The sequence below is a fragment of the Denticeps clupeoides genome, chromosome 3, assembly GCF_900700375.1.
Source record: "Denticeps clupeoides chromosome 3, fDenClu1.1, whole genome shotgun sequence".
Lineage (NCBI taxonomy): Eukaryota > Metazoa > Chordata > Actinopteri > Clupeiformes > Denticipitidae > Denticeps > Denticeps clupeoides.
In genome coordinates this window covers 19,392,403-19,418,514 of record NC_041709.1, presented here as the reverse complement: position 1 = coordinate 19,418,514, position 26,112 = coordinate 19,392,403, and the positions used below count along the sequence as shown (strand labels likewise).

The 26,112-nt window shown below is 42.3% G+C and overlaps 3 protein-coding genes across 9 annotated transcripts in view; 1 reads left to right on the top strand and 2 right to left on the bottom strand.

The window, feature by feature from the left end:
* Positions 1-17,987, top strand: part of rapgef1b (Rap guanine nucleotide exchange factor (GEF) 1b) — a 22,787-nt gene extending 4,800 nt beyond the window's left edge. For 2 of the 7 annotated variants that reach the window (XM_028974629.1, XM_028974627.1), the window contains exons 2-25: positions 4,912-5,060; positions 5,776-5,954; positions 7,157-7,313; positions 7,398-7,477; positions 7,622-7,726; positions 8,341-8,391; positions 8,629-8,749; positions 9,742-9,916; positions 10,058-10,486; positions 11,063-11,247; positions 11,579-11,722; positions 13,256-13,377; positions 13,475-13,556; positions 13,643-13,718; positions 13,841-13,925; positions 14,024-14,116; positions 14,519-14,704; positions 15,016-15,100; positions 15,257-15,351; positions 15,770-15,848; positions 16,052-16,153; positions 16,227-16,330; positions 16,430-16,558; positions 16,651-17,987. In XM_028974629.1, coding sequence (XP_028830462.1) covers positions 4,912-5,060; positions 5,776-5,954; positions 7,157-7,313; positions 7,398-7,477; positions 7,622-7,726; positions 8,341-8,391; positions 8,629-8,749; positions 9,742-9,916; positions 10,058-10,486; positions 11,063-11,247; positions 11,579-11,722; positions 13,256-13,377; positions 13,475-13,556; positions 13,643-13,718; positions 13,841-13,925; positions 14,024-14,116; positions 14,519-14,704; positions 15,016-15,100; positions 15,257-15,351; positions 15,770-15,848; positions 16,052-16,153; positions 16,227-16,330; positions 16,430-16,558; positions 16,651-16,789 — 3,152 coding nt within the window. In that variant the 3' untranslated portion in view covers positions 16,790-17,987. The remainder of the gene's footprint in view (positions 1-4,911; positions 5,061-5,775; positions 5,955-7,156; positions 7,314-7,397; positions 7,478-7,621; positions 7,727-8,340; positions 8,392-8,628; positions 8,750-9,741; positions 9,917-10,057; positions 10,487-11,062; positions 11,248-11,578; positions 11,723-13,255; positions 13,378-13,474; positions 13,557-13,642; positions 13,719-13,840; positions 13,926-14,023; positions 14,117-14,518; positions 14,705-15,015; positions 15,101-15,256; positions 15,352-15,769; positions 15,849-16,051; positions 16,154-16,226; positions 16,331-16,429; positions 16,559-16,650) is intronic. The other 5 variants (XM_028974633.1, XM_028974630.1, XM_028974628.1 and 2 more) reach the window with 4 other exon arrangements.
* Positions 17,357-21,161, bottom strand: uck1 (uridine-cytidine kinase 1). The gene is made up of 7 exons (XM_028974644.1): positions 20,878-21,161; positions 20,530-20,689; positions 19,898-19,994; positions 19,539-19,681; positions 19,025-19,119; positions 18,885-18,933; positions 17,357-18,374 (listed from the first exon to the last, which is right to left on the bottom strand). The coding sequence occupies exons 1-7, from the start codon at positions 20,965-20,967 to the stop codon at positions 18,166-18,168; spliced, it is 843 nt and encodes a 280-aa protein (XP_028830477.1). The 5' UTR covers positions 20,968-21,161; the 3' UTR covers positions 17,357-18,165.
* A 3,910-nt stretch (positions 21,162-25,071) lies between these two features.
* dnlz (DNL-type zinc finger) lies at positions 25,072-26,101 on the bottom strand. Its single transcript, XM_028974646.1, has 3 exons — positions 25,629-26,101; positions 25,408-25,547; positions 25,072-25,335 (listed from the first exon to the last, which is right to left on the bottom strand). The coding sequence occupies exons 1-3, from the start codon at positions 25,884-25,886 to the stop codon at positions 25,170-25,172; spliced, it is 564 nt and encodes a 187-aa protein (XP_028830479.1). The 5' UTR covers positions 25,887-26,101; the 3' UTR covers positions 25,072-25,169.
* Positions 26,102-26,112: the final 11 nt, after the last annotated feature.

Below are 26,112 nucleotides of genomic sequence, written 5' to 3'. Positions count from 1 at the left end.
GGGTGTAGGAAATGGATGAGGAAGGGAGGTGACAGGACTTTGCACTACACTTGTGTGACGTTATTAACAGGAGCTGGAATGAGGAAATTGGGTGAAAATTGGCTGCGTTCCTCCGATTTAAAATTTTGTTTATAAAAACATTTTGGAATTTCATCTTCTGGGTTTCAAAAACAATGACAGACCAAATAAAAAAGTATTTTTGGTATTTGTTCATTTCACATCGTGCTTGATTATACTTCATCATACTCCCTGCGCTCTGCATGTTAAGTAGCGCCATGAAAATCTGGCTCTAGAAGACTGTAGGTCAGGCTGGAGTTTGTTGGTATGTGAAACTCTAGACGCAAATTGGATACAACCAGGTTCTGACATGCCCCTGTGTGTTTCATGGGGGGGGGGCATGCAAGCAGGCGGTGTTTTTAGGGATGTGCAGGGTTTACATGAGACAGAGAGAGTGTGGGTGTTAAGACATATTATGTTATATACCTCTGGAAACCATTTGGAATCTGATCCTACTTTGAATTGCCATAGCTTTAATCTAAATCAAAGACTTTACAAAGTTTCATCTTGAAAAGAGGTCAAACTGAAGTCAAGAGTTAAAACTGTTCAGCTGCTTAATGGTAGGGTAAGAGCGTATATAATTACATATAGTTGCATGTGTACAGATGTGAAAGAGCTACAGATATCACAAAAACTTATTGTTTAATGTCCATTCATGTAATACCATGTATAATGTCCATCCATGAATATAAATATTATTGCTCAAGAAGCTATTATTTTCAACATTTTAAAATACAGTTAGAACTGGATTCACATTTTTTGTCCAAGTTTGTTAATGAACAAAATTACTTGGTGTCTGTCAAACAGTACAATGCAATATTTAATCAAAACATCAATAATAATCAGTAGATACAGGGAATCAGTAGTTACAGTGTCTTGCTCAGGGACACAATGGTAGTAAGTGGGATTTGAACCTGGGTCTTCTGGTGTGGTACCGATTGGGTACTGACAGCATGCATGGAAATGACCAGGAGCGTTCCTAGCCTGTTTGGTGCCCTGTGCAAAAAAAGTCATTATGATTTAGAAAATCACAAAATAAAATCTTGGAATCCTTGAGGGACTGTTATTGTTTTTTAAATATTTTTCAATCCTAATTCCTAAAAGTTTATATAATCACTCACATCATACAACTACCTGGTATTTCATTGGTCTTATGGATGTGACAGAAAGTCCACTTTTAGTAGAATCACCAAGATATGGTTTTATCTGGTACACAGTTATGCTATATGTTGAATGTATCTGTAAAAAGTTTATTATACAACTTCTTGCAGCAGTGCTTTTGCTATGGACATGTTACCCAGTTATATTTAAATTTACTTATCAAATTAAAATACGAAATATTTACCATCTATGGTTAAATTTATATTGCAATATGATTTTTATGCCATATCGCACAGCCCTGCCAACAAGTACAGCTTTTTAAAAGCCCAGTCCACACCTTTTTTCTCAAAAACAGTAAGATTTTCGTCCAATCTGGCCTTGCGGCCATACATAGCGTTTCAGGGGCCCCAGAACGGTTAATTTTTTTAATGGGTTCCAGAGTGAATTTCCATGCAAGCCATGAAATTAATTTCATTCCGCAACACTTCCCTGATGCATTAAAGCTGGAGAACAATGACATGTCCTGGCAGTTTAACACGCTGTGGAGGAGAACTAGATGCGAAAAAAGACTGGGGAGTTCAATCGCCACGTACAGGTGTGGAGGGGGGTTAAAAAGCGTTCGGGCCGTTCTCTGCATCTTCGTGTGGACTTTTTCAGATGTCATTTGGCAATTTTTTTTAAACCAAACACCCATTTTAGAGAAAAGTGTTCTCGTGTGGACAGAAAAAAAAACGTACTAGGAAATGAGTGGGTTTATAACATAATCACCACAGGATATAATCACCTACTATACTAGACCAGAAGCAGAATGTAATTATGGTCTTTGAAAGAAGTGAAAAAATTTGCTCACCGATATAATTGTGAAATAGTTTTGAAATTGAACTAATATCTCAAAAGAGTGGTGTTCATGACAGGATTAAGTCTTGTTTTTTGGTAACTGCTTGCAAAACACTACTTACTCAACAGATATTCATATGTTACAAGAGTCCATACTTGTGTCTGAACTGAGGTTGAAATTAAATCTGAAATGTTTCCTGTTATAAATAGCCTGAGTTAAATCAATAACACTCACCAAATGGGTCAATCCATGCCCACATAATTAGAAGGACTGACAGAGTATGTGTTTGCTGTGTGTGTGTGTGTGTGTGTGTGTGTGTGTGTGTGTGAGTGTGATGAACAAAATTCACACTTTTTCATTATATCCTTTTCATAAGTGAGTATGTGTGTGTGTGTGTGTGTGTGAGACAAAGAATTGATTATGCATTTTTTTTCTTTCGGCAACTCAGAACAGCATTTTGTTAGGACATAAACTTAAACAACACCACTTGGATGGGGTAGAATAGCGCTTGTGAGACCTGTGTAACACTTCGTGGCATCATGGCACGCTGCGATGCGTGTGCTCACCTACAGGAACGAAGGTTGGTGGCGAGATTCAAGTCATTTAGAGCCAGTCAGTGAAAGATGAAACATTCTAGCGTTGGTTTTGCTTGTGCCTCCAGGCTGTGGTGGGGATGACGAAGGGGCAAGAGCAACTCATTGCTCACATCCTGTTTGACAACAAATGAGAGGCTGACCCATTGAATGGAGCTTATTGAACGGAGTTTATTTTTGTACAAAGAATAAAACGTTAAACATTTACATTTATAGCATTTATCAGACGCCTTTATCCAGAGCGACTTACAATCAGTAGTTACAGAGACAGTCCCCCTGGAGCAACTCAGGGTTAAGTGTCTTGCTCAGGGACACAATGGTAGTAAGTGGGATTCGAACCCGGGTCTTCTGGTTCATAGGCGAGTGTGTTACCCACTAGGCTACCACCACCCTTCTGTTAAACATAGCAGACAGATAAAAAAAAAAATTACTGCAATACCCATGTTCATTTAGTTTATTTAAAGTTGAAAATAAAAAAAATTATATTATGTATTTGTTGTTTTTTCAACATAATATATAAATGTACAATCTCCACCTATCACTTTGCAGGATCTTGTAGATAAGTACACACAAGTCTCCAAACTCTCTTCCAGTCTGATTCAGGTCATGTGACAATTTTTCCATTGGCTGACATCTGTGACATCCACATATTGTCAGGAGGGAAATGAGTAAGTAAACAGAGGCTTGGAGTCCACTTTAAAGGCCTTGTCAGAAATATGGCTGACTGGAGACATCGTAAAACTCAATGTAATAAGACCAGAAATTATCCAGCATGTGGCTTTGAGGTATTAGGGATCATCAACGTGAGCTGGTACTATGAAAACACTTGATGGAACAGTTAAAATGGCAAAACAGATTAGATTATTTCTGCTGTATCTGAGTTATTCAATTATTGTATTATTTATCCTTATTTTCAGATATGCTGACCTAGATCCTTACAATATATACTTTTTAAAATCTGTGTTGGTGGTTTTGTAGTGGTCGGAGGTTAGGAAGGCTAATTGCCACTCCTATCATTTCTCCTTTTTCAGAAGGACAACTGTGTTCAGAATATAAGTATAGAATGAATGCTTTGGAAATAATGTTGGTTATGTGCACAGGGTTGTCTTGGACCAGCCAAGCTTTTGGAAACACCCGCAGAATCCAGAACAGAAGTGAAAGCTGAAAGCTATTTATTGGTAGTACATCTATATGTGCACGTGTGTGTGGCATGGCCTTCCTCTCAGAACAATGGCCTCCAGGTCAGGACAGGAAGTAGTATTGTGTGAGTATAGGGGTGGAGCCAAACGCAGGAAATTATACACCCTCCTAGGCCTGAACAAGCCTTCCCACACCCACACACCTCATGAATGGAACACCTGACATCTGACATTACAAAGACAATGGCACACACACACACACACACACACACACACACACACCTAGGGGTAAGCAGCTACAACTGACATGAAGTAAACATGTCCAGTTCGATATGTCAGAGAAGGAGGTGCAACTATGTAATGTGTTGAATGTAATGTGAAATGGAATCATTCACACTTGCTGCAGTCTGATGCATGTACTTACATCTTATGTTCCACATTGTAAAATCTAAGTAATACAACCAGTGCACCAATTAGCTTTGAATTGGTGATTGTTTGCAATACTCTTTGAGGTCCTGCCTGTTTAAGATGGAAATATTTATTAATGAATTCTGCTCAGCTTGCTGTGTGAAATAGGTGCGTTATTTGTTAACATACAATCGGTGAAATAATTATTTGATCATCTGCTGATTTTGATCAGAAATTATAAATCAAGTTCTAAATTAAAAAATACATTTCCTCCACTGTATACTTTTAAAGTGAAAGTGACTGGTCTTGTCATTGTGAAACATGGCAGCACAGCACATGGTGACACAACAAAATGTGTCCTCTGCTTTTAACAATCGTCCTTGGTGAGCAGTGGGCAGCCATGACAAGTGCCTGGGGAGCCGAGTGTAGGAACAAGTCTGATTCCTAACCTGCTAGGCCACCACTGACCCCTAAATTAATTGTGGGGTTATGGGTTTATTAAATATGTGGTTTAAACCCACAACTGTGACATTATTAGTTAAATGGTGTTGCAATTTACTTCCATCATTGCCCTGCCTTATTTCCATTGTTATCAGAAAATGGTGTCTGGTCATAGGAGCTCTTCCCAATTGTCTGTAATTGTCTGTCTTGCCATTTATGCTATTTGCATTGTGTAGGAATCTGTATTGCTGATTTCTTGTGAACTTTCTGTTTGTTTTTTTTTGGCATTTGTATTGCTAATTTTTCATTTTGTTCCTCTCTCCTTAATTTTAAGATGGGCAGCGCTCCCACATCACCTTCTTCACAGCAAAGCTGAAGGACAGATTCCACTCTCCAAAGGTCATGCGTATGCCATCTAAGAAAAGCAGGCTGCCCCCACCTGAACTGCAGAGCAATCCAAACCCACAAAAACCAGCCAGGAAGGTGTGTTGTGTGTGTGATCATGACTATTGTTATTAGTCGGTTTTTATGTTTTGTTGAGATTTTTCATGTCTTTTTTTCATCTGTCCATGTGAAATTTGGTGGCAGTGGTGGCCTAGCGGTTAAGGAAGCGGCCCCGTAATCAGAAGGTTGCCGGTTCAAATCCCGATCCGCCAAGGTGCCACTGAGGTGGCACTGAGCAAAGCACCGTCCCCACACACTGCTCCCCGGGCACCTGTCATGGCTGCCCACTGCTCACTCAGGGTGATGGGTTAAATGCAGAGGACAAATTTCACTGTGTGCATCGTGTGCTGTGCTGCTGTGTATCACATGTGACAATCACTTCACTTTACTTTACTTATTTACACTTTAACAGACATCCAGTTAGAATTTAGAATTTTTTTATTACACCTCTCACACACATGACTAATTACATTGTATTGGCTAGAACAAGATGCTATTTTTTTTTTTTTTTTTAAGTCTGAAAAGATTCATTTATAAATACAATTTGCAGAGATGCAATTGTTACTCTGATTTAGTACTTTCATTAGGCACTGTTTGTGACAGAGTTACACTTGTTTAGAGAATTTAATGGCATTTAGTTGTATTGTCTAGAATTTCTGAAATCACTGTAATCCAAAGAAAAGAGTTTGATGTTAAATCTGCATTAAATGTTAGAATTGAAAAATGGCTGATCATGACTCATTCATCTGAGCAGAAGCTAAGCCGCTTGGAGGAGCAGGAGAAGGATGTTGTGAGTGCGCTCAGATACTTCAAGACAATAGTGGACAAGATGGCGGTGGACACCAAGGTGCTGCAGATGCTGCCCGGCTCCGCCAGCAAAGTTTTGGAGTCCATCTTACCACTAGCCAACATAGACGCCCGCACGCAGCACAGGTATGGGTACGAATGTGAACGCACTGCAAAATGCAAACTAACGTGAACCTCAAGGCTGTGCACGCCCATTGAGGTTTAAAGGAAATGCAGATTTGCTCACGTTCCTTCCTGCACACGCTGTTTTCCTGTGTTTCTCTCTCTCTCTCCCTGTTTCTCTCCCTCTCTTTTTTGTCCTGTCTGAGGAGGAATTCTGAACTTCAGATGATGGTGGTGATAGCACATTCCTGTCTGGTGTGTATCTACTGTTTGTGTGGGTGTGCTGGGTTTGGTGCTGTGGGGGGGTGTCACAGTAAGTGTAATGGGAAATGAGACACACACACACACCCACACACACACACCTCAATCCTACAGGATTCTGATGCCTGCTAGAACAGGCTTGAGACCAGCCCTTTACTTTATGAGAGCAGTTCACTCAAAATCACCCTCATACAGACCTGTACATGCACATGCAGGCCACACACTTGCACAAATCCCCCAACTCGCTCGCTCTTATAGTCACCACTAAATGATGGTCTTGTAGCGGTGTGCTGGAGCGCCACCTACTGTTTCTAACTCAGTGAGACTCTGGCACAAGCCAGCTCTCCAGATCCGGCAAACAAAATTGCTGAGCAAGCGAAAGCTTCAGCTCTCATCACATTAACTGCAACAATGGTGAACTGACCAGAGGAATGGAGAGAGACAGAGTCAGGGAGAGCGAGACAGAAGCCCTGTTTAGACCTGAGAGGTCAGTGTGGTTCGAGGCTAATGTGAAGGGCTTCTTTATTGTGTCCTAAAATCAACCTGTTACAATTTGATAATCAGACACAGTAAATTCAACACATCTCAAATACCACTAGAAATATTTGTACACATTCAGTGTACTTTATGCATGATTAGGTATGTATCTGCTAGTGCATCGCAAAAAATGTTTTCTAATTTAATTACCAAAAAGTTAAACCTAGGATCAATAAAAAAAATATGTCCAGCCACTGCAAACTATCTTCATTTAAACAGTTGTGAGAAAATATTGCATTTGGCTTTATTTACCAATATTGCAGATTTGTTATAGACCACTCGTTTTTAAGGACACCCTTAGTTTATACATTATTTGAGAAAAATACATATTTGGGATTGTATGGTAAATTATGAAAACAGATAACATTTATAATAACATTTAAATATATATATTAATGTATTCATTTAATTAATTTGTCTATTCCCAGTTCTGCTCTCCTGTCCTGTCACAATCGTGTGTACCAGAGTCTGGCTAATCTCATTCGCTGGGCAGATGATGTCATGGTGGATGGAGTTGACCTCAATGACAAAGAAACTGTGGTAACCGTCACCACAGTGATCAAAGCTGTTCTGGATGGTGTGAAAGTAAGCTGTGTCTAAGTATGTGCTGGTGTCTCTGTTTGTGTAGTTAAATAATTATGTTGCTGAATTGCTGTGTGTGTATGTTAGGAGCTGGTGAAACTCATGATTGAGAAACAGGAGCATCCCGCATGCAGCAAACCACATCAGACTGTGGTCAAAGTGGAGAAGTACGTACATTCACATAAAATAGCCTCAATATTGCACTGGTCCCTTTCGATCAGATCGAAACATGATACATGATTATGAGTATGAAGTAGTCCCCACCCCCACTGATACAGCAGTGTGTGTGTTTCACCTTTAACGGAGCACAGGGACACGCTGAGTAGGTCCACGCCTTCTAAGAGTTTGACAGACCTATCAGAAGAGGTGGCCCCTCCCAAACCACCCCTGCCAGAGCTTCAGTTGGCTGAGATCAGGTGAGTCATGAAGCAAATGGGCATGTGTCATTGTAATTTAAAATGAACATTATGTATGATATTCATGCACCAACTACACAGCTGTAGGCATTTATGTGCATTTATCTGTGTAACATATTTCTCAGTTTCTCTCTGAACTTATTGGCAATCATACACACAAACATAATGACAGGTCCCTTCATTTTCTGAACCCTCATAAAAGTCTAGAAAAGTCTTTCATACATCTGCTGGTTGCAGTTACAGACATTTCATAAGTGACGAAAGTCACTGGCCAGTAGAGACGGACACATTCACCACAAACAGAGCAAAACGGAACTCTCTTCTTCCCTCTGGGGCATGATTTTCGCACCAGACAGGGTAAAATAAGGAGAAACAGAAGTGAAAGGCACACACGAACATTCGTACAGGCGGACGTATGAGCTGCCAGTCTGGGTGTCTACATGTAGAAAAAGATATTCATGTTTCATATTAACATTTGTCTGTCAACGCTCTTTACATCTTTGTCCCTCTGTTCCTAATTTTTTCACCTCTTGCCTTCTTTGTTGTGCATTTTTTCTTCCGTTCTTTCATCTTTCCATGCTGTTGCTCTGGGATCTTTTGGTGGGCCTGGGTAGGACCAGAATGCAGCTCGCCACTAGGCAACAGGGAGTTGCACTGATGGAAAAGTATGTCAGCCATTGGGACTGGATGTGTGCGTCACACTTAATTCATTTTTATTTGGGTGGTGCATGCATACTGTTAAAACCTACAAGGAGAACACTTGTTCCTGGTTATTTTTGTTATTTCTGAATGTGCATGTTTAACTCAAATTTAAACACTTAATCAAATCCTATTTGACCAATTTCACTAATAATATATGTTTAAAAGGCAGGATAATGTTAAATATCTGTTTCTGTTTACAGCATGCCTGCTCTGCCTCCTAAGAAGTGTCTGTCTGTCTCCTCTCCCACTCGTATTGCTGTGGTTGCACCCATGAGCCGGACATCAAGTGGATCAAGTCTGTCCTCTAATGCTCGGAACATGGTACAGATGGCATCACAGCAGTGCACTTATTGGAAGTGAACTGGCCCGGAATACATTAAACACAATATTAAAACTCTGCTCCAGGCAGAATTATTGATTTTTTACCAATTTTATATCATCATACATTCTGTTTTTTTAGTTTTACAGTTAGCTAATAGTGTAAAGTGGTACTCCATATTTAAATATGCTGGTCAATTAGAAAATAAATTGAATGACTAATAAAATAAAGATGACATCCAGGATTGGTATGGTAGGGACGATGTAGGATGGGTGCATTGTTTAATATCCTAATGCACATATTACTCTAGAAAAGGGTGAATCTGGACTCGTCAGACTACATGACCCTTTTCCATTTCTTTGTGTTTCTTTTTCAATGATTAGCCTCACTAACAAGTTCTTATAGTCACACAGCTGCCAAATTAGTATGATTTGACTTCACCAAAAATGATATGTCTTTCACGATTGTTTCTGCTGAAATGATGGTTTTCCTCTGTCCTCCCAGGTTTGAACAGCTTTAGTCATTTTAAAGAACCCTTAGTTTTTTACCCCCTAGTTGTTTTTCATGCTCGTTGTCAATAATGTGATTCCTTCAACAAGGTGACGTAATTTCTATGACCACAATTTCGGTATACACTGCATCAATTAAGATTAAATAACATCTTGCCAGCTAAAATTATTAACCGCTGCGCTAATTAACTAAAGGCTTGTGTCTGTTTGCTTATTTTCGAGCAGGGCAGTGCACATTGACAGGTTTTGGATGTGAAAGGCAATTACTGCTTCAATTACTGAAAGAATATCCAAAACAATTAGGTGTGAGGGTGTCCAGTTAGTAGACTATTTTGGATGCGCTGAACTAGTTCACTTATGTTAAAAGTAGAAGCCTTGTGTGTAATTTAGTAAACTTGACAGATTCTGTAGTCTGGCAGTAGGATCTGGTGCATAGAGAGCAGCATTTAGCAAACAGCAGTTATGTTCTCTGTATTCTCTGGAAGGATGGCAAGGTGAATCCTCTGCAAAGGCGTTTCTCAGCGGGCAGCCAGTCCTACAGTGAAGACGCTTCACGCCTCTCGCCGGGCGCCATTAAGCTGAGCCGCTCGGATGAACAGCTCTCAGAGGTGGAGAGAGACAGTGGGCGGTGTTCCCAAAACACCAGCTGTGAAACACTGGGTAACACACACACGCACAAACACTCACTCGTATGATACAAATGAATACGAATGTGCACATCCGCACAAGAAATGGATGACTCTGTCTGCGCTCCCCTTCCCCACCGATCTGTCTCACTCTCCCGCTGTCACTCTCTCTCAGATGGTTTAGATCCCGACTATGAATTCCTGCATCAGGACCTCTCAGTGTCTGAGTCCCTCCCGTTTCCCGTAAGCGGGGGGAATCTGAGCACCCTTCCTGAATCCCAGAGCGAATGCTCCTCCCCTGGGCCTCAAGGACGTCCGCTGCCCCCCCGCTACAGCGCGCCTGCACCTTTCTGTGGACCTCCTGCCCTCCCTCTCAAGAAACGGTGCAGCGTACCAGCCCTCTCAGCAAACCCTCGCCAATCCTTCGACAGCCCGTCACAAGAGGATGAGGAGGAGGAGGGGGAGGAAGAAGAAGAAGAACAGGATCTTACACCACCCTTCCCCGTGACCCTGCCTCCCTCACCAATGCCCCAACTGAATGGAGATGAGATGCCAACACAGGACTCAGACAGCCCCCCGCCATTACCGGAGAAGAAGGGTCGAGGTGAGTGGAGAAATAGAAGGAAAGAGGGAATGAGGACGGGAGAAGAAAAGAGAGAATCAAAGAGGTTGAGGGAGTGAGTGAGTTTGAAGCGACTCCCTCACTCTCCCTCTTTCTCTTTCTCTGCCATTCTCCAAAAACCCATTCCCTCCATTTCCTTCTCTCTCCTCCTCCTGCCCTGCCTCTCCCATCCCATCCCACCTCCACCTTTATCCCTCAGCGCTTATTTCTCTGCCTATAAGCCCTCCCCCATCTCTCTCTGTCTCACTCGGTGCAGTTTAGCCCAGGACACTTCTAACCTTTGCACAAACCTATAGCATAATATTTTTCAACAATAGATGTTCATTGATTCCATTATATGTGTAAAGTAATTCCTCCTCAGCCTAGAGAAACCACGCCTTAGTCATGTGACCTGTAAATTGGTGTTTTGTATAATATTTCTTTATTGAATTGTCTGAAATGCCACCTCATGCTAGATTTTTGGCATGTATGTCAGTTGTTTTAGAGTTTCCCAGTTTGAGAGTTCATGGAAATGCAGATGGGTACAGATCTTTAAATCTCTCCCTCTCCCTCTCTCAGTTCAGCAGTATATGGAGTGTGTAGGGGATTATTCGGAGCCTCAGCCGTATGTGTTGTACCCGCCCCCTCAGTGTGAGAGTGTGTACCAGCGTGTCCGACATCTGCAGGAAGTGTGCGGCCTTGAGGAGGCTCCCACAACACACAGGCACCGGCCACCTGCCCTCCCACCCAAACAGAGGCAAATGGTGAGACTGCACTGCACGTTATCTGACGCACCCACACAAACACACACATGCAAAGATGCGTATGAGTTTTATTTCAAAACTGCCGAACCTTCTAGATACACACCTTCACAGCAGATTTGCCAGTGTTCAGTTAGCACTGTTGCTTAACTTCAATCCCTGAACATATTCATTTTAATAATCACTTTTACATCTCTTTGTCATCTTTACCAGTTATGAGACCTCCCCTCACTCTCTCTGACATTCTTTCTCTTCTGGTGTATCTTCTTTCTTCCTTTCTTTCTTTCTTTCTTTCTTTCTCTTTCTCTCGCTCTCTCTCTCTCTCTTTCCTCAGGCATCTCACTTTTCTTCATCTTCTCCTTTATCCCTTCACCTCCATCCTCTCACTGGTCTTGCTCAGAGGGTGTGTCCTGTACTTACTTCCAGCCTTTCACTGTCTAACTCCTTCATTGGCCATGCCTCTGTGGCCACACCCATGGTGAGTGGAAGCCCTTCTTATAACGTTCTGCTCAAGCTTTATAAAAGTTGAAGTTAAACAGGTCTGTGTACCTGAAGGAGTGAAAAGGTGCCTGTTTTTACTTTTAATAATTTTTATGCATTTAACTTTAGTTTTGAGTGTATGGTTAGCCTTTTTTTCCACTGATTTATATCCACAAAATATGTATTGGTGTAGACTGCATCAAGGAAATGTGGCTTTGATCTTTAATGTAAATGGCAACAACATATTGGACAAATAACAATCAAAAAATAGAATGCTGAGGTGGTGATGTCATGGTTACGGAATGCGTTCTTGGTTGCATGAGGGAAGAGAGCATCTCACAACCCCCACTGACCTGTTACAGCCTTAGAGGTTAGATCCGAGGTCACTGACTTCTTCCAGGGAAGTCTGAGGTGGGATCTGTGTGTGCCTGTGTACAAATGGAATTCAGGTATTCCGGGCAAGTTCCTGCAGGCAAGTTCCGAGATCCTGCCTCATCTCAGAGATCTGAGAACTACTGGCAAGCACGTGTTCAGCTACTCATACAAAGATATTCACTATTTCAGTCACAACATGGACATACTTCCTATTCACAATTAACTTTAGTATGAACAAAACTGCTGTGTATCATATTCACAAAACAAAACTAACTTTTTATGAAGACCATTAATACAGGAAATATATATATTATGAAATTAATCACATTCTTCAGAGTCTTTTGGGACTGTTCAGAAAACTCCAACTTGGTTGAGAGTTGTAGTTGACAGAAGCCATCACAGCAAAATTTCACTTTTGCTTTTATTTGCTGAACCTACAGTGACAAAATAGGTAGAGAAAGAAATTAGTGGGTGTCTAAAATTAAGTGTTAATGTATAATATGTATGTATGTATGTTTGCAAAACAAGCTATTCCAATATAATCCAATATAACTAATAATCTGTTTGTACAACATTATCTGACATTTACAGAACTTGATACTTTTTTCTCAAAGTGGAGGACAGCTCCCCCTTGTGTGAAAGGGGCATTAAAATAAATAAACACAAATTATAAAATTATTCTATAAACTGAACAGTTTCAATCTGTCTGTTGTCAACAATAAATGATGTCAGAGTTCACGTCTTTTCTAGTCTTTCCCACAAATGTTTATCTGATACTAAATCATTCCAATGGTATTCCAAATAGCCAAAATAGTGTAGTGATTGTCATTGTGAAACACTGCAACACAGCACATGTGCACACAACGAAATGTGTCCTCTGCTTTTAACCATCACCCTTGGTGAGCAGTGGGCAGCCATGACAGGCACCCGGGGAGCAGTGTGTGGGGACGGTACTTTGCTCAGTGGCACCTGGGCAGACCCGGACTCAAACCGGCAACCTTCTGATTACAGGGCCACTTCCTTAACCGCTAGGCCACCGCTGCCCCTAATAATGTGAACATTGTTGTTCCATGGATTTTGACAGCCTCATAATACTGACATTGATTCTTAAAATGTTTTTAAAATGTTTGTACAACATTTGTATTTTTTGTTTTAGAGCGAAAGTGTTTTTGATGAGGCTGGCGAGGGCGAATACGTCAACCTGGAAACGCCCGTTACGTCGGATGATGAGTGTATGACACGTTTGTCCAACAACAGAAACACACTGAACGGACAATGGTAACAGTGAGGCAGCCGTGTCTCTCTATGATTGTCTGTTCAGAGATCTGTTCTGTAGGTGATTAGGTTTATGATTTAATGTGTGTGTTTGTGTTAGCAGTGTGGACTCTGAAGATGTTGACGAGCTGTCACTCATTGACCACAAAGACATTGTGAGGCGTCTCACACTCAAACAAGAGGTAAAGTAACTATTAAGTGCAAGAGATGGTGTCAGAAATCAAACAGAGAATGGCTGAAGTTGCATTTCTCTCACTGTTCTTGACAGAACGATGAGGGTCCTGACTTAAAGGCAGGATCTGTGGACATTTTATTGGTCCATGCTACAGAAACTGACCGTAAAGGTATCCCTCTGTCCTATGGTCGTACTCTAAATGTGTTGATTTAAATGTCTTCATTCTTTCACCATTTTGTTTGTTTGTGTGTGTGTGTGTGTGTGTGTGTGTGTGTGTTTGTGTCTTGACAGATCTGGTGTTGTACTGTGAGGCTTTTCTCACCACATACAGAACCTTCATCTCCCCAGAAGACCTTATCAAGAAGCTGCACTATAGATGTCCTTTACGTAATGTCTCTGTAGTTGTGTGTATTGAAAAAGAGAGGGTGTGTTTTTAGTATGTTAAAGTGTGTGTACTCCTTAACTGCTCTGCACATACACTCAGTTCTGCCACAGTCCTGACACCTTTAAGAAACGCGTCAGTAAAAACACCTTCTTTGTGCTGGTGCGTGTTGTTGACGAGCTCTGGTGAGTATGCTTGATGTGTGTGTGGGTGTGTATGCGCATGCATTGCAGGTCAGAGAGATTTAACCTAAAAAAATTAAAGGGAGTCATAAACCAGCATAGTATTTTAAATAAATATAAAAAATAAATCAATAATATGATGACGATAGTGTCTGTTTTTTCCATAAGGGAATGCATTATTTCTGATGTGGTTTACATTTTGTTTATTCAGTAAATGTTGAGCAGACAAGACACTTAGAAAGAGAAACATGTTTGTATTTGAAGCTCGGCCCACCTCCCAGACGTCGCTCTTGGCGGTTATGGTGTGAGAGGCTCGGTTGTGGGTTCTAGGACAGGTAGTAAATGTTGCAAGTTTGTGTGTGTGTGTGTGTGTGTGTGTGTGTGTGTGTGTGTTTGGTGGCGCAGCCTGGCGGAGCTCACGGAGAGCATTCTGAAGCAGCTGATGGAGCTGGTGTTCCAGCTGGTGTGTTACGGGGAGCTGAGTCTGGCCCGAGTTCTCCGCAGCAACATCCTGGATAAGATGGAGCAGAGGCGGCTGCAAAGATTTGCACAAGCGCACGCTCCACTGGCATCACGTGGTGTCTCTGCCCGGTAAACACACACACTCTCACACACACATACACAGACTATTCATGGCGTCACTGCTTACTAGATTCATTACACTGACATGTTTACAGAGAAGGTCAATGAAAAGCTGATTTCCTGGTAATGACCTTATCTATGGAGATAGATCCTGATTAAATGGGGAAGGTAACTTGATGTTCAGCAAAACATTATGAGATCAACGTCCTTAAAAACACAATGTCTGTACTTGTTGGAAATAATAGGAAATGCTTTCTTGACATCAGGATTTTCACTTTGATTAGCATTCAGTCTAAAGTCTTATTGTCCAACATGCCTAGACCTGGCACTCTGCATGATTTCCGGAGTCACGAAGTTGCTGATCAGCTTACATTACTGGATGCTGAACTCTTCTATAAGATTGAGGTACTATGTGAGTCTTTGATTGTGGTGTTGTGTGCATTTCTCTACTTTGCATATTTGCAAAAGAATATTGATTTATAGTATATATGCATTACCTTCACAAGAATGTGTCTGTGTGTTAACAGTAATTGGCAAAAGTCTGTCCCTGTTTCATTATAGATCCCTGAGGTGCTTCTGTGGGCCAAAGAGCAGAATGAGGAAAAGAGTCCAAACCTTACCGAATTCACTGAGCACTTTAACAACATGAGTTACTGGTATAGCACATACACACCCTCCCTCATGGACACAGCATGCACACTCATTATCATAGACATACACTGCCTAAAAGAATGAAACAATAGTGTGCTGTTTCTTTTATGAAACATTTGTGAATGTCTGCATCAGTAATAAAGACATAAAAAGTGAGAAACTTTTAGCAATGAAACAATGCTCTATCTATGATCACCATTGGTCATTCAGGCCTCAGTTTGATATTCAGGAGACATATAATCCCTTTTACAGGTAAAGCAGGAATGTTTATTGAAAAATGCTGTGAAGAGTACAACAATTGTTAAATTAGTGACACTAACTGTATGACACATTAGTAATTAGTAATAGTAACAGTCCCATTATCAGTTCAATTTAAATACTAACGGTATATTGTATATGTGTGTGTGCGTGTGTGTCCATTAGGGTGCGCTCGATCATCATACAGCAGGAGAAAAGCCAGGACCGAGAGAAATTATTGCTGAAATTCATCAAGATATTGAAGGTACAAAATTAATATATTGATATATACAGTATATATATTAGAATTCAGAGTGTGTAACGTGTTATGTGTTAACCTGTTCAATTAAATATGAGTATTCAATAAGTAGGTCTAATGGTTGTCTAGTCAGACACCATTTTTAATAAAATGTTTTATCCATATATAGTGTGGATTAGCGTATATTTCTGTTTATTGGTTTTCTACAGCACTTGCGAAAGCTCAATAACTTTAACTCATACCTGGCTGTCCTGTCAGCGCTGGACTCTGCACCAATTAGACGCCTGGAATGGCAGAAGCAGACCTCAGAGGTCAGTCGTGTTGTTTGATCAGTGAATATGGTCATATGGCCAGTGCAGTAGTGTAGTATTCTCTTTTTCTCAGGGATTGGAAGAGTACTGCACTTTGATTGACAGTTCATCGTCGTTCCGGGCATACCGCGCTGCCCTGTCCGAAGTGGAGCCTAGTGTCCCTTGTATCCCTTATTTGTGAGTGAGAGAACCATGTTGTTCAATTGGGGCATTCAACAGGGTCATAAAATCCTAGGTTAAAATCCCACATTATTTTACCCTCTCTCTCTCACCCAGAGGGCTCATTCTGCAGGATCTGACATTTGTTCACCTGGGGAACCCGGACATGGTGGACGGAAAGGTGAATTTCTCAAAGCGCTGGCAGCAGTTCAACATCCTCGACAGCATGAGACGCTTTCAGCAAGTGTGAGTGAAAACATTCCACATGCACACGAGTAGAACCTGCATCCTCACATCACACATTCTGTGCCTTATATTCACAAGTGTCTGTACCGCAGGCATTATGAACTGAAGAGGAATGATGAAATCATCTCATTCTTCAACGACTTCGGTGATCACCTGGCTGAAGAGGCATTATGGGAGCTCTCTTTGAAAATCAAACCACGGAACAGAAAGGTCCGTGAGGAGAAAACCTAGACAAGAAAACTGGGAACCCTCAACATGGGTGTCAAGCACACTGAGCAACTCTTTGAAACAAAAAAGGTGGACTGAGCATCTTTTTGTGGAAAATGATTGGGGAAAGAGCAATGTGAAGAAGAAAGAACAAAGAAAGACTCCTGTGAAGAATAGATTTTTTTTTAAATACTCATGAGAAGACTGTGTACTTGGAGAGAGTTCTAGATTTAAATATTACAACCGCTTTAAACTGCACGGCAGTGTGTGTGCAACTAATCACACCAATAGTATTGGGAGGATGTTTGTATGTGTGTGTGATAGGACCAGGGTTGGAGAAGATGTGTGACGAAAGAACCTTCACTAGCTGAGTCTGGAGAGTTTTGAAACCCAGCCTTCTTTCAAACAAGTACTTCAGATGTGTCCACTTACTTTTCCTCTATCATGGGTGTATGTATATACGCTACTCTATTTTGAAGATAAACATGGCAATGTACCGTAGAATCCCTACTTGTCACTACTCTGCTCTACAGGTGGATCGCGCACAAATGATCTCATTCCTTACTAACACACCAAATACAAATTTGCAAATACTGGTACACATCAACTTTTAATGTTGTTAAAATACTATAAAGAACAGAAATGTTTAATTCAAAAAATGGACAAGCATTACTTTCCCTAGAAGACAGTTTGTAAAGAAGAAGTCATGAATTATCATCCAAAATATTCACATTCATTGAGACAGGGAGCTTTTGTTGAAGGTGTATAGATGTGCAGGTTAATACTTTTAATACATTTTACTAAAATGTAACTAGTTTCCATGTATAAGACTGGGTTGTGAAATCACATGAATTTCCATGCAGGACCACAAAAGGAAATCAGTATTAGTGATGTGTCCTCAGGGAAGTAACCCCTTCTCATTCATGCAGAATGAAACAGAGGGAAGTGAGGAAAAAATAACGTGTGAAAATGCTACAGAGATTTGAGGTTGAGACCTGAAACTCGTGCAGAAACTTCCAAAACAAAGGCCAAGCGTCAAGTATGCCAGTAATAGTTCAGTAACATTTAAACATTCTCTCACACATGGCAGTAACAGGGAGAGACACGCGTCTTTCCTGAAATGTTAAAATAAGAGTTGCGTACATGACGGCATTTCAACATTTGTCTGTACACTGAGGCAAATAAATATATTTGCCATCAAATATATTTTTTCAGCAAGGTTTATGCTTGTTTGTGTTTTTTGTGTATTTCTGTTCTGTTATTCTATGTATGTTTCTTGTGTGTTTAAACTAAGGCAATTGTGTGTGGCTCAGTAAGGCTGTTTGTGTTTATGATTCTGAGGCTTGGGGTGTGGCGTGTGTTTCTGTATATTTCTGTGAATGCATGTACACATTTCTGCCTTAATGGGGCCGGGTGCTGGGTTCCAACATTGGGCGTTTGGTGGGTGTGTGCATGAGTCCACTGCTTGTTCCGTTTGGTGTGTCTGACTCTGACACCCCACGCTTGAAGGCTCGCCCCTGGGTGTGACCATTGGTTGTTCCGCGCTGCCACTTACAAAGATCTCCATTAAGAATGTCCTGGATGTGCTGGACTATAAGGTTAATAGCCACTGGAAGAGAAAATTATAGTGTGAGTTTATAATTATTTGAGTACGAGAGAGATAGCACGTCCTCTTACAGCACGAACTCTAACTTTTAAATCTAGTTTTGAAAATCGCACCCATATATTCTATAAACTACACCATATGTGACGCTGAGCCCGTTTGGTTTCCATTTCATTCACATTTACTCTTTACCCTACGAGCTAACTCTTAGCTAAAGTGAGTGGGAAAACAAACATTCTCCCCTCGTTTCAAGACACATTACACGTTACAAAATATCATACTTAGCACCAGCAATCAGCATTGCATTGCATTATGTATTCCCTGAATTCAAGACATTTACTTTTTCAGACATATTTAGCAAAACCTGGTATTCAGGCCAGTATAGTATTTATTTTGCACTCAAATCATGTTTTAATAATAATAAAAAAGGTCTTAGATGAAAGCTGGCCATAGTGGGAAAAGGTTTATTTTAAAGGGTGGAACAAACTGAAAAACCAGCAAGTGCATTTTTCTCACCCATGTTGTCCACCCCGCGTGGAATGATGACATCAGCGTATTTCTTGGTCTGTAAGCAGAGATAAGCTGATGTGAACGTCTCGCACTGCGTGCATCACAAGAGTCTGTGTGTCTGTTCCGATGCATGTGCGCACGCTTACAGGCAGACAGAACTCCTCAAAGGCTGGTTTGACGAAGGTGGTGTACTGAGTCAGGATTTGCTCCAGGTCACGGCCTCGATTCATATCTCTCAGAACTACACACGTACACAAGTTTCATTATAACTATTTAAATGATAAAAGAACATCCACTCACATTTCTCTCTCTTACTCTCAAACTTTTTTGCATGTTTTATAATACAAGTGCATAAGCAAGATGATTCCTTTGGATGTATTTTGTATGAAAATGGGACAATGGTAAAGAGGCATGTGTCCTATTTAGTACTTTCAAAAGACATACAAAATAGTTATATTATTTTGTTATATCTGGCATTAAGGTCATCATAAAACATGACAGAAAATCCCAAAACTGTTGCAGAAAGACATCTGATATCTACAAGAAGTATGAACTAATTAAAATATGTAATTGGTGCAGGCCTGTTTAAATCCATAAATTGCTAAATGGCAGTGAATGAAGTGTAATTGTGTTGGTTGTTTTGGATGATTGCTTGTGTACCTCTGCGGGACAAGCGCACATCGGAGTCTGTGTCAACAAACAGCTTCATGTGGAACATGTCTCTGATGTCTTGAGCGTAAAACACCAGGATCCCCTCAAACAAAACGACGTCAGCCGGGTACACCTTGATCCGCTCCTGCAGTCTATGCACAAGAACCACCACGATGCTCAAATTAAGTGCTCACTTACACAACACAACACACAGTTTCAGTCAGGGCACGTAAAGACGTCTTTGGCCCCGGCCCTGACTTTTTGGGTCCGTAGGTGACACTGAATTTGACTCAGTGACAGTGTATACACTCCAAACAAAACTGAATTAGCCATAATAGAAGAGCCGCACTTATTTACAGTGCTCTCACCTGGAATGGGTGACGAAGTCATACGTCGGAACCTCCACCACTTTACCTTCAACAATGTCTTTTAAGGTCTGATACATCAGCTCATTATCAAATGCATCTGTAACACACAAATATTTTCAGTGCATTCACTGTATAACATCACCTTGGCAATATACAGTACGGGCCAAAAGTTTGGACACACCTTCTCGTTCAACGTATTTTCTTTATTTTCACGACCATTTACATTGGTAGATTCTCACTGAAGGCATCAAAACTATGAATGAACACATGTGGAGTTATGTACTTAACAAAAAGTGGAGACCTGGCCTCCACAGTCACCGGACCTGAACCCAGTCGAGATGGTTTGGGGTGAGCTGGACCGCAGAGTGAAGGCAAAGGGGCCAACAAGTGCTAAACACCTCTGGGAACTCCTTGGAAAAGCATTTCATGTGACGACCTCTTGAAGCGGATCGAGAGAATGCCAAGAGTGTGCAAAGCAGTAATCAGAGCAAAGGGTGGCCAAACTTTTGGCCTGTACTGTATGTCATCTGATCATTTGTGTCATCATTTGTACGGCCTGTACAGATATGGTTTATACCAGCTGTGATGCAACAAACCACATGCTAAAGCATGCATGTCATCAGTTCCGGTACCTGGGTGGTCGAAGTTGTACTGGCCCTTCAGGGCCTTGGCCTTCTGCTCGTGCGTCAGCACCCTGTAGAAGCTGTCCTGGCTGACGATGGCCACCTTCCTCTGCCGGTGGTCCACCTTGTTCTGTCCCAAAAGCTCCATGATTTTGGCGCAGACGGTGGACTGGCAGGGAGAAAGCATGACCTGGTTTAGGGTGGCTCTGAACGGCGCAGTTACTGGCTCCGTCCGACCGGAGCAACAGCCTTATTCAGGTGAAAGGTGAAAGGAAGCCGAAGCCGCAGCGCGGTCGTAAATAAACCAGGCAGAGAGATAAGACATGACGACGTCGACAGGCGGAACGTTCCTCTCACCTTGCCGCTGGCCGTGCCCCCGCTGACCCCGATCAGGAAAGGCCGGTGTTTCGGCCGCTCTAGCTCCAACGGCGGCCCAGTGGAAGTCATGGCGATGTAGCGTCAGGAGAAAAAAATGCCCACCCGAGCCCTTTAATCGGTCTGGGGTGCCGCGCCGAAGGAAGGGCCTCCCGGCCTCCGTAGCCCTGCTCGGAGCCGCGGTGTTACATGGGGACGGGACGGCGTACGCGCTGCGGCAGCGACGCGCTGACTGTTGACGGCGCGGCGCGCATGCGCGGCGGGAGAGGGGCGTGGCCACGTGGAATACGACTCACTGATTCTTACAGCAACACCGAACCGAACGTGGTGATTCGAATCGCGTTACACGCATGCGTGGACTGTGCTTGTAATAGTCGCTAACTCGCGTCATAAAAGGGAAGCTAATTCATGTCCTTTTTTTGTCATTTGTGTTTGTGCGTTAATGTTAATGCAGGAAGATTCAGAGCAACAACAGTTAACGCTGTAAAGTATGAAAAGTTTGACATTTTTATTTGTGGAATTCTTCCACCTTGTAGTAATAAGATTTGCCAGAACGTTAATGTAACTTTAACAGCTTTCTTTTTTGTCTCGCTATAATTCACTTTCCAGTCTTACAGTCAGATCATGGAGGACTGTCCTGTCAGCATACGGGACTACGCAGAGTATGCGACTGGGTGCATCAGCACCTGTGGTGACAACATTGTGCCCACCACACGAGTAAAGAATTTCCTGGATCAACAGTCACGTACTCTCTTGCATTCAGATCAGGTAATAAGATGCACAAAGCAGCAAAGTACGGACCAAGGAAATCCGTCATTGCAGCCAAGAGGCGGTGCAGAGAGAAACTGGATGTGGCAAATGCCTGCAGCACATCACAGAAAATAGGGCCTCCACCAGCACCATCAGCTCTGCAGGCAGCCTTCTGGACGATCGCAACCTCTTCTGCACTCGCTTTGAGAACTCCCAGACTCTCCAGACATCCAAGACCCCCCAGATCACCCAACACCCCCACCAGTGGTTGGGGGACCAAGTACAGAAAGCACTGAGGAGGGTTTGCCCCTGCAAGGCAGTAGGACCAAAAAACATTCCTTGACGGGCCCTTAAGGCATGTTATTACGAGCTGGCCTCCATCTTCAACCTCTCACTCAGCCAGAGCACCGTTCCCACGTGCTTCAAGACCACAACCATTGTCCCCCTTCCCAAGAAAAGCCCAGCCACCATGAACGACTACAGACCAGTAGCTGAGAGTTGTGCTGGCCTACATCAAGAGCAACATCCCAGACACCCTGGGTCTCATACAGTATGCTTTCACTGTTTCCTCTGCCACTTGGAAGTCTCCTACATCAGGATACTCTTTATCGATTACAGCTCCGCCTTCAACACAGCGATCCCACATCATCCCCCACAATCTGACCGCCCTCAGCCTGCAACCATCCCTCTGTGACTGGCTCCTGGATGCCTGGGGAGATAGGTGGCTTACAGGAGGTACGTGGTGTGAGAACAACAACCTTACCTTCAACACAGATAACACAAAGGAGATGGTAGTGGACATGAGGAAGAAGAGGAGGCCTCATCAGCCAGGGTTTATCTGCAAACCTGAAGTGGAGAGGGTGAGCAGCTTTAAATACCTGTACTTACTGAGCAGGCCGAGGAAGTTTGGCATGTCAGCGAAGATCCTCAGCAGCTTCTACAGCTGCATTGCAGAGACCATGCTGACCAACTGCATCATCTTGTGGTACAGCAGCACTGCAGAGAGTGGTAAGAACTGTGGAGAAGATCATCTACCACTGCAGAGTCCAGAGAAGAGCTGCCTCCACACACACACAGACTGTTCACAGTTCTGCTCTCGGGACGAAGGTTCAGAAGTGTGAAATCGAGAACCTCCCAACTAAACAACTGCTTCTTCCCTACTGCCAACAGCTGAACCGTCTCAATTGTAATCTTGCACTAAGATTCATTAATCTCGTTTGCGCGTCCCCTCCATCTACCTCATAGTGTAATGTTATTGCTCCCTGCACATCATACTGTAATTTCTTTGTCAATGTATTACAGTTAATATTTATTTTAGTGGTGGGCCGTTATCGGCGTTATCGTGCTACGTTAACGTGAGACTCTTATTGAGTCTTTGCACAGAAAATCTCTTGGGTGTCAGCTCATCATTTGTGGTTCAAGAAACGAAATCAAAAAGTTACACAACGCAGAAGAAGAACCGCTACACTATGATGACTTTCACCTTGATATTTTAGCGCGGGTGTATACCTAGCTGAATTGCACTGTAGGGGGCGAGAACGAGTCTTCGAACTGTGAAATTACCTCATCAAATGTGACGTGGAAACATGGATGCAGCTATTTAACTGAATAAACAGTTGGTAAACACAAGTACATCTTATTGAACATAATTTATTTTCATCACCAATTATCATAGTAGAACAGCTTTCTCAAGCAATTTGTGATGCATTTTGGAAACAGGAGATGAGCCCCTGGTCTAATGTGCCACCTGGCTTGAGAAACCCGTTCTCAAAGACTTACTTTTAGTCATTATTTGGGTAGCACACATATTCTGAATGTCTTCGGCAGACTTCAAATTAGCAATGTAAATCTAGATTAATTTAGATTACTCTAGATTAATTCCAAGATTACAGTGTGATTAATCTAGATTAAGAAAATTAATCTATGCCCACCTCTAATTTATTTATATCTACACAACTTTTTTATCTCATTTATAATAAACTTCACCTAACTTGGTATGTGGACAGCAAAGAAAATCCTGAGTTAAATAATTGATAATATGGTTTTATAGGCTGAATACATGCCCCCATTCTGCTGAGCCACAGTGCAGGATCTAAAAGTAAAAGGGATTGTTTTTGTCCCTGTGATTGGGGCCAATGTTCTATGCCTGGGCAGGACGTAGGCAATGCCCCCTTAAACAAGTTGAGAAAGAACATAATAGATTACCAACAAACTGAATATGGACAAGGTTTACTACAGTAGCTGAAAAATCCAATGTAAAAAGGCACAAATTAGATTACAGGTTTGTTCGCGAAATGGAACCAAGATAATGGAACCATTAGAAAACATACTGTGAAAAACAAACTTGCAGAGATCAGGTAAACATTTGTTATTCTTTATTGATATGGATTAGATGTCCGTGAACATTCTCATATTTCTGAAATCTTTGTTGTGATGAAACTATTTCCTTGCAGAGTTAAGAGATCATAGCGTTATTAGAAAGAGTTTGGAAATCTGTAAAAAAAAAAATATTGCCTCATGTTGAAATATACACTAAATTACAAGGCTTTACAGAACCATGTGCTATTGTAGACTTAACAGGTAAATGTATAATTCCGTGATTTTATTAATAGAGGGGTGTAATTTAAAGTGGACTCGTGTTTGGCATGAAAATGAGTCCCACTTCCGGCATGGTCACGTGGTACTGCGTGCTTCCTTTCCGTGTTCCTGCGCATGGGCACTCAGTCCGACTGAAACGCTTTACGGCAGACAACGCGTTTCTCCGTTTCTGTCTAAAGTTTTTCTTTCTACTACATGACCCTTAGGGTGCTCCGTACTCAGCTGATTACTGGGATCAAACAGAATTTTATTGCGACGATCGATCACCTGCCTGACATGTATGTGTAGGGAGGCAGCTCTGCAGTGCCGCTCCGCACCAGTAAGTGGCACTGTTGCCTGTTGGAAGTTCAAACAAGTATTATACTTACTGCTCAAAAAGCGCCGCGCGGTCGTAAATAACAACATCCTAGATCTGAATGAATTTAATATTCTTATTAAATACTTAGTTGTTTAAATAGTCAAATGTGCTGACAAGGGCTGCAACAAGGAATCGATAAAATCGTTTACTCGATCTTTTGTGTCACGCGATGCAGACATTTGATTATTAAAAAAAACAAAAAAAACTAGTTGAGCTCGGAGCTCAGCGAACACACTCGGTCTCTCTCACACACTGATGCTAGCAGAGTTCGGCACCTCATAAGACAGAGCGGAGCAAAAAAAACAAGGGAGGTAGAGGAAAGACATAAGGCCACATGGGCCATAATTCGCCTGCAAAACATTGCCCCGGCTTTAATTGTGATTGTTTGCTTGTTTACTGCCCCCCCCCCCCCCCCCCCCCCCCCAGCAAAAAAGAATGTACAAATTACACAAAACGTCACCAGGGGGACATAAGGATTTCTGTAATATTTATAAAAACACGTATTCACACTTTATGATACAATGTATATAAATGAATAATTAATTAGATGAGAAAATTATATTCTTATCTAATCATTTTTTCCCTCAGAAGCTTGAGCCAGAGATACAAGGTCCCGGGCATCTTTGTCCTCTGCTCTGTATTTCAAGGAGTCCTCCAACACAATCTCTATTGCCGAATCTCCTTCTACCCTCTGCACTTTCTCTCCTTTCGCTGCAAGGATCTCCTCTATGTTCCTACAAGGAACGAACAAAGCGCATGAGCCTACTAATTTAAATCTGAATACAAAGTTGAAATGACAGGGTCACCTCTTCCCCTGCAGGTCAGAGAACCAGCCCAGGTTGTCAGCTATGATGTGATGGTTCTTGCAACCAGGGCATGTCACAATGACGACGCCGTTGTGATAGGCCACCTTGGATATTCTCTTCATAGAGCGGGTGGAACACACCTGCGAAGGCAACAGAACCGGACAGCGTCACCGAGGCCGCGCACAAACACTCCACACAAACGAGCAACGATCCTTCCTCACTTTACACGTGTAAACCAGGTGATACTGTCTGGACTGGACGTCGCCGATTGCTTCGCCCCCGAGGCAGGCCGAGCTGGAGAAAGTGTCGTGGCGAGACGCAGCGCCCGGCCGTCCGCATCCGCGCAGAGGCTCCGCGGCCGGACGGAAGGGACGAAACCCGGGTGCCGTGGCGGGAACGAACCTTCTAACAGATCCTGTCCTACAGAGTTGGGCAAGCCTCGGTCGACAGGAGAAGAAAACAGAAGCCGTCGGTAACATAGCCGCCGCTTCTCAGACGTTTCCGTCGGCTGGTAAAACGCGCGTGTTGGCGTCGCAGTCTAATGACGTCAGTAACAAGTCGACGGCTACGAGTAAGTACGTTTTATTTTGTGCTCTATATTTCCTTAAAAAAATCAGCGGGGCATAACCGGCGGCAGTTTTAAGTGCGTGTTCGTGTTGTTTCCACGATCGGGTTGCCGCCGCGGCGGCACCGCCATTGGCCGCG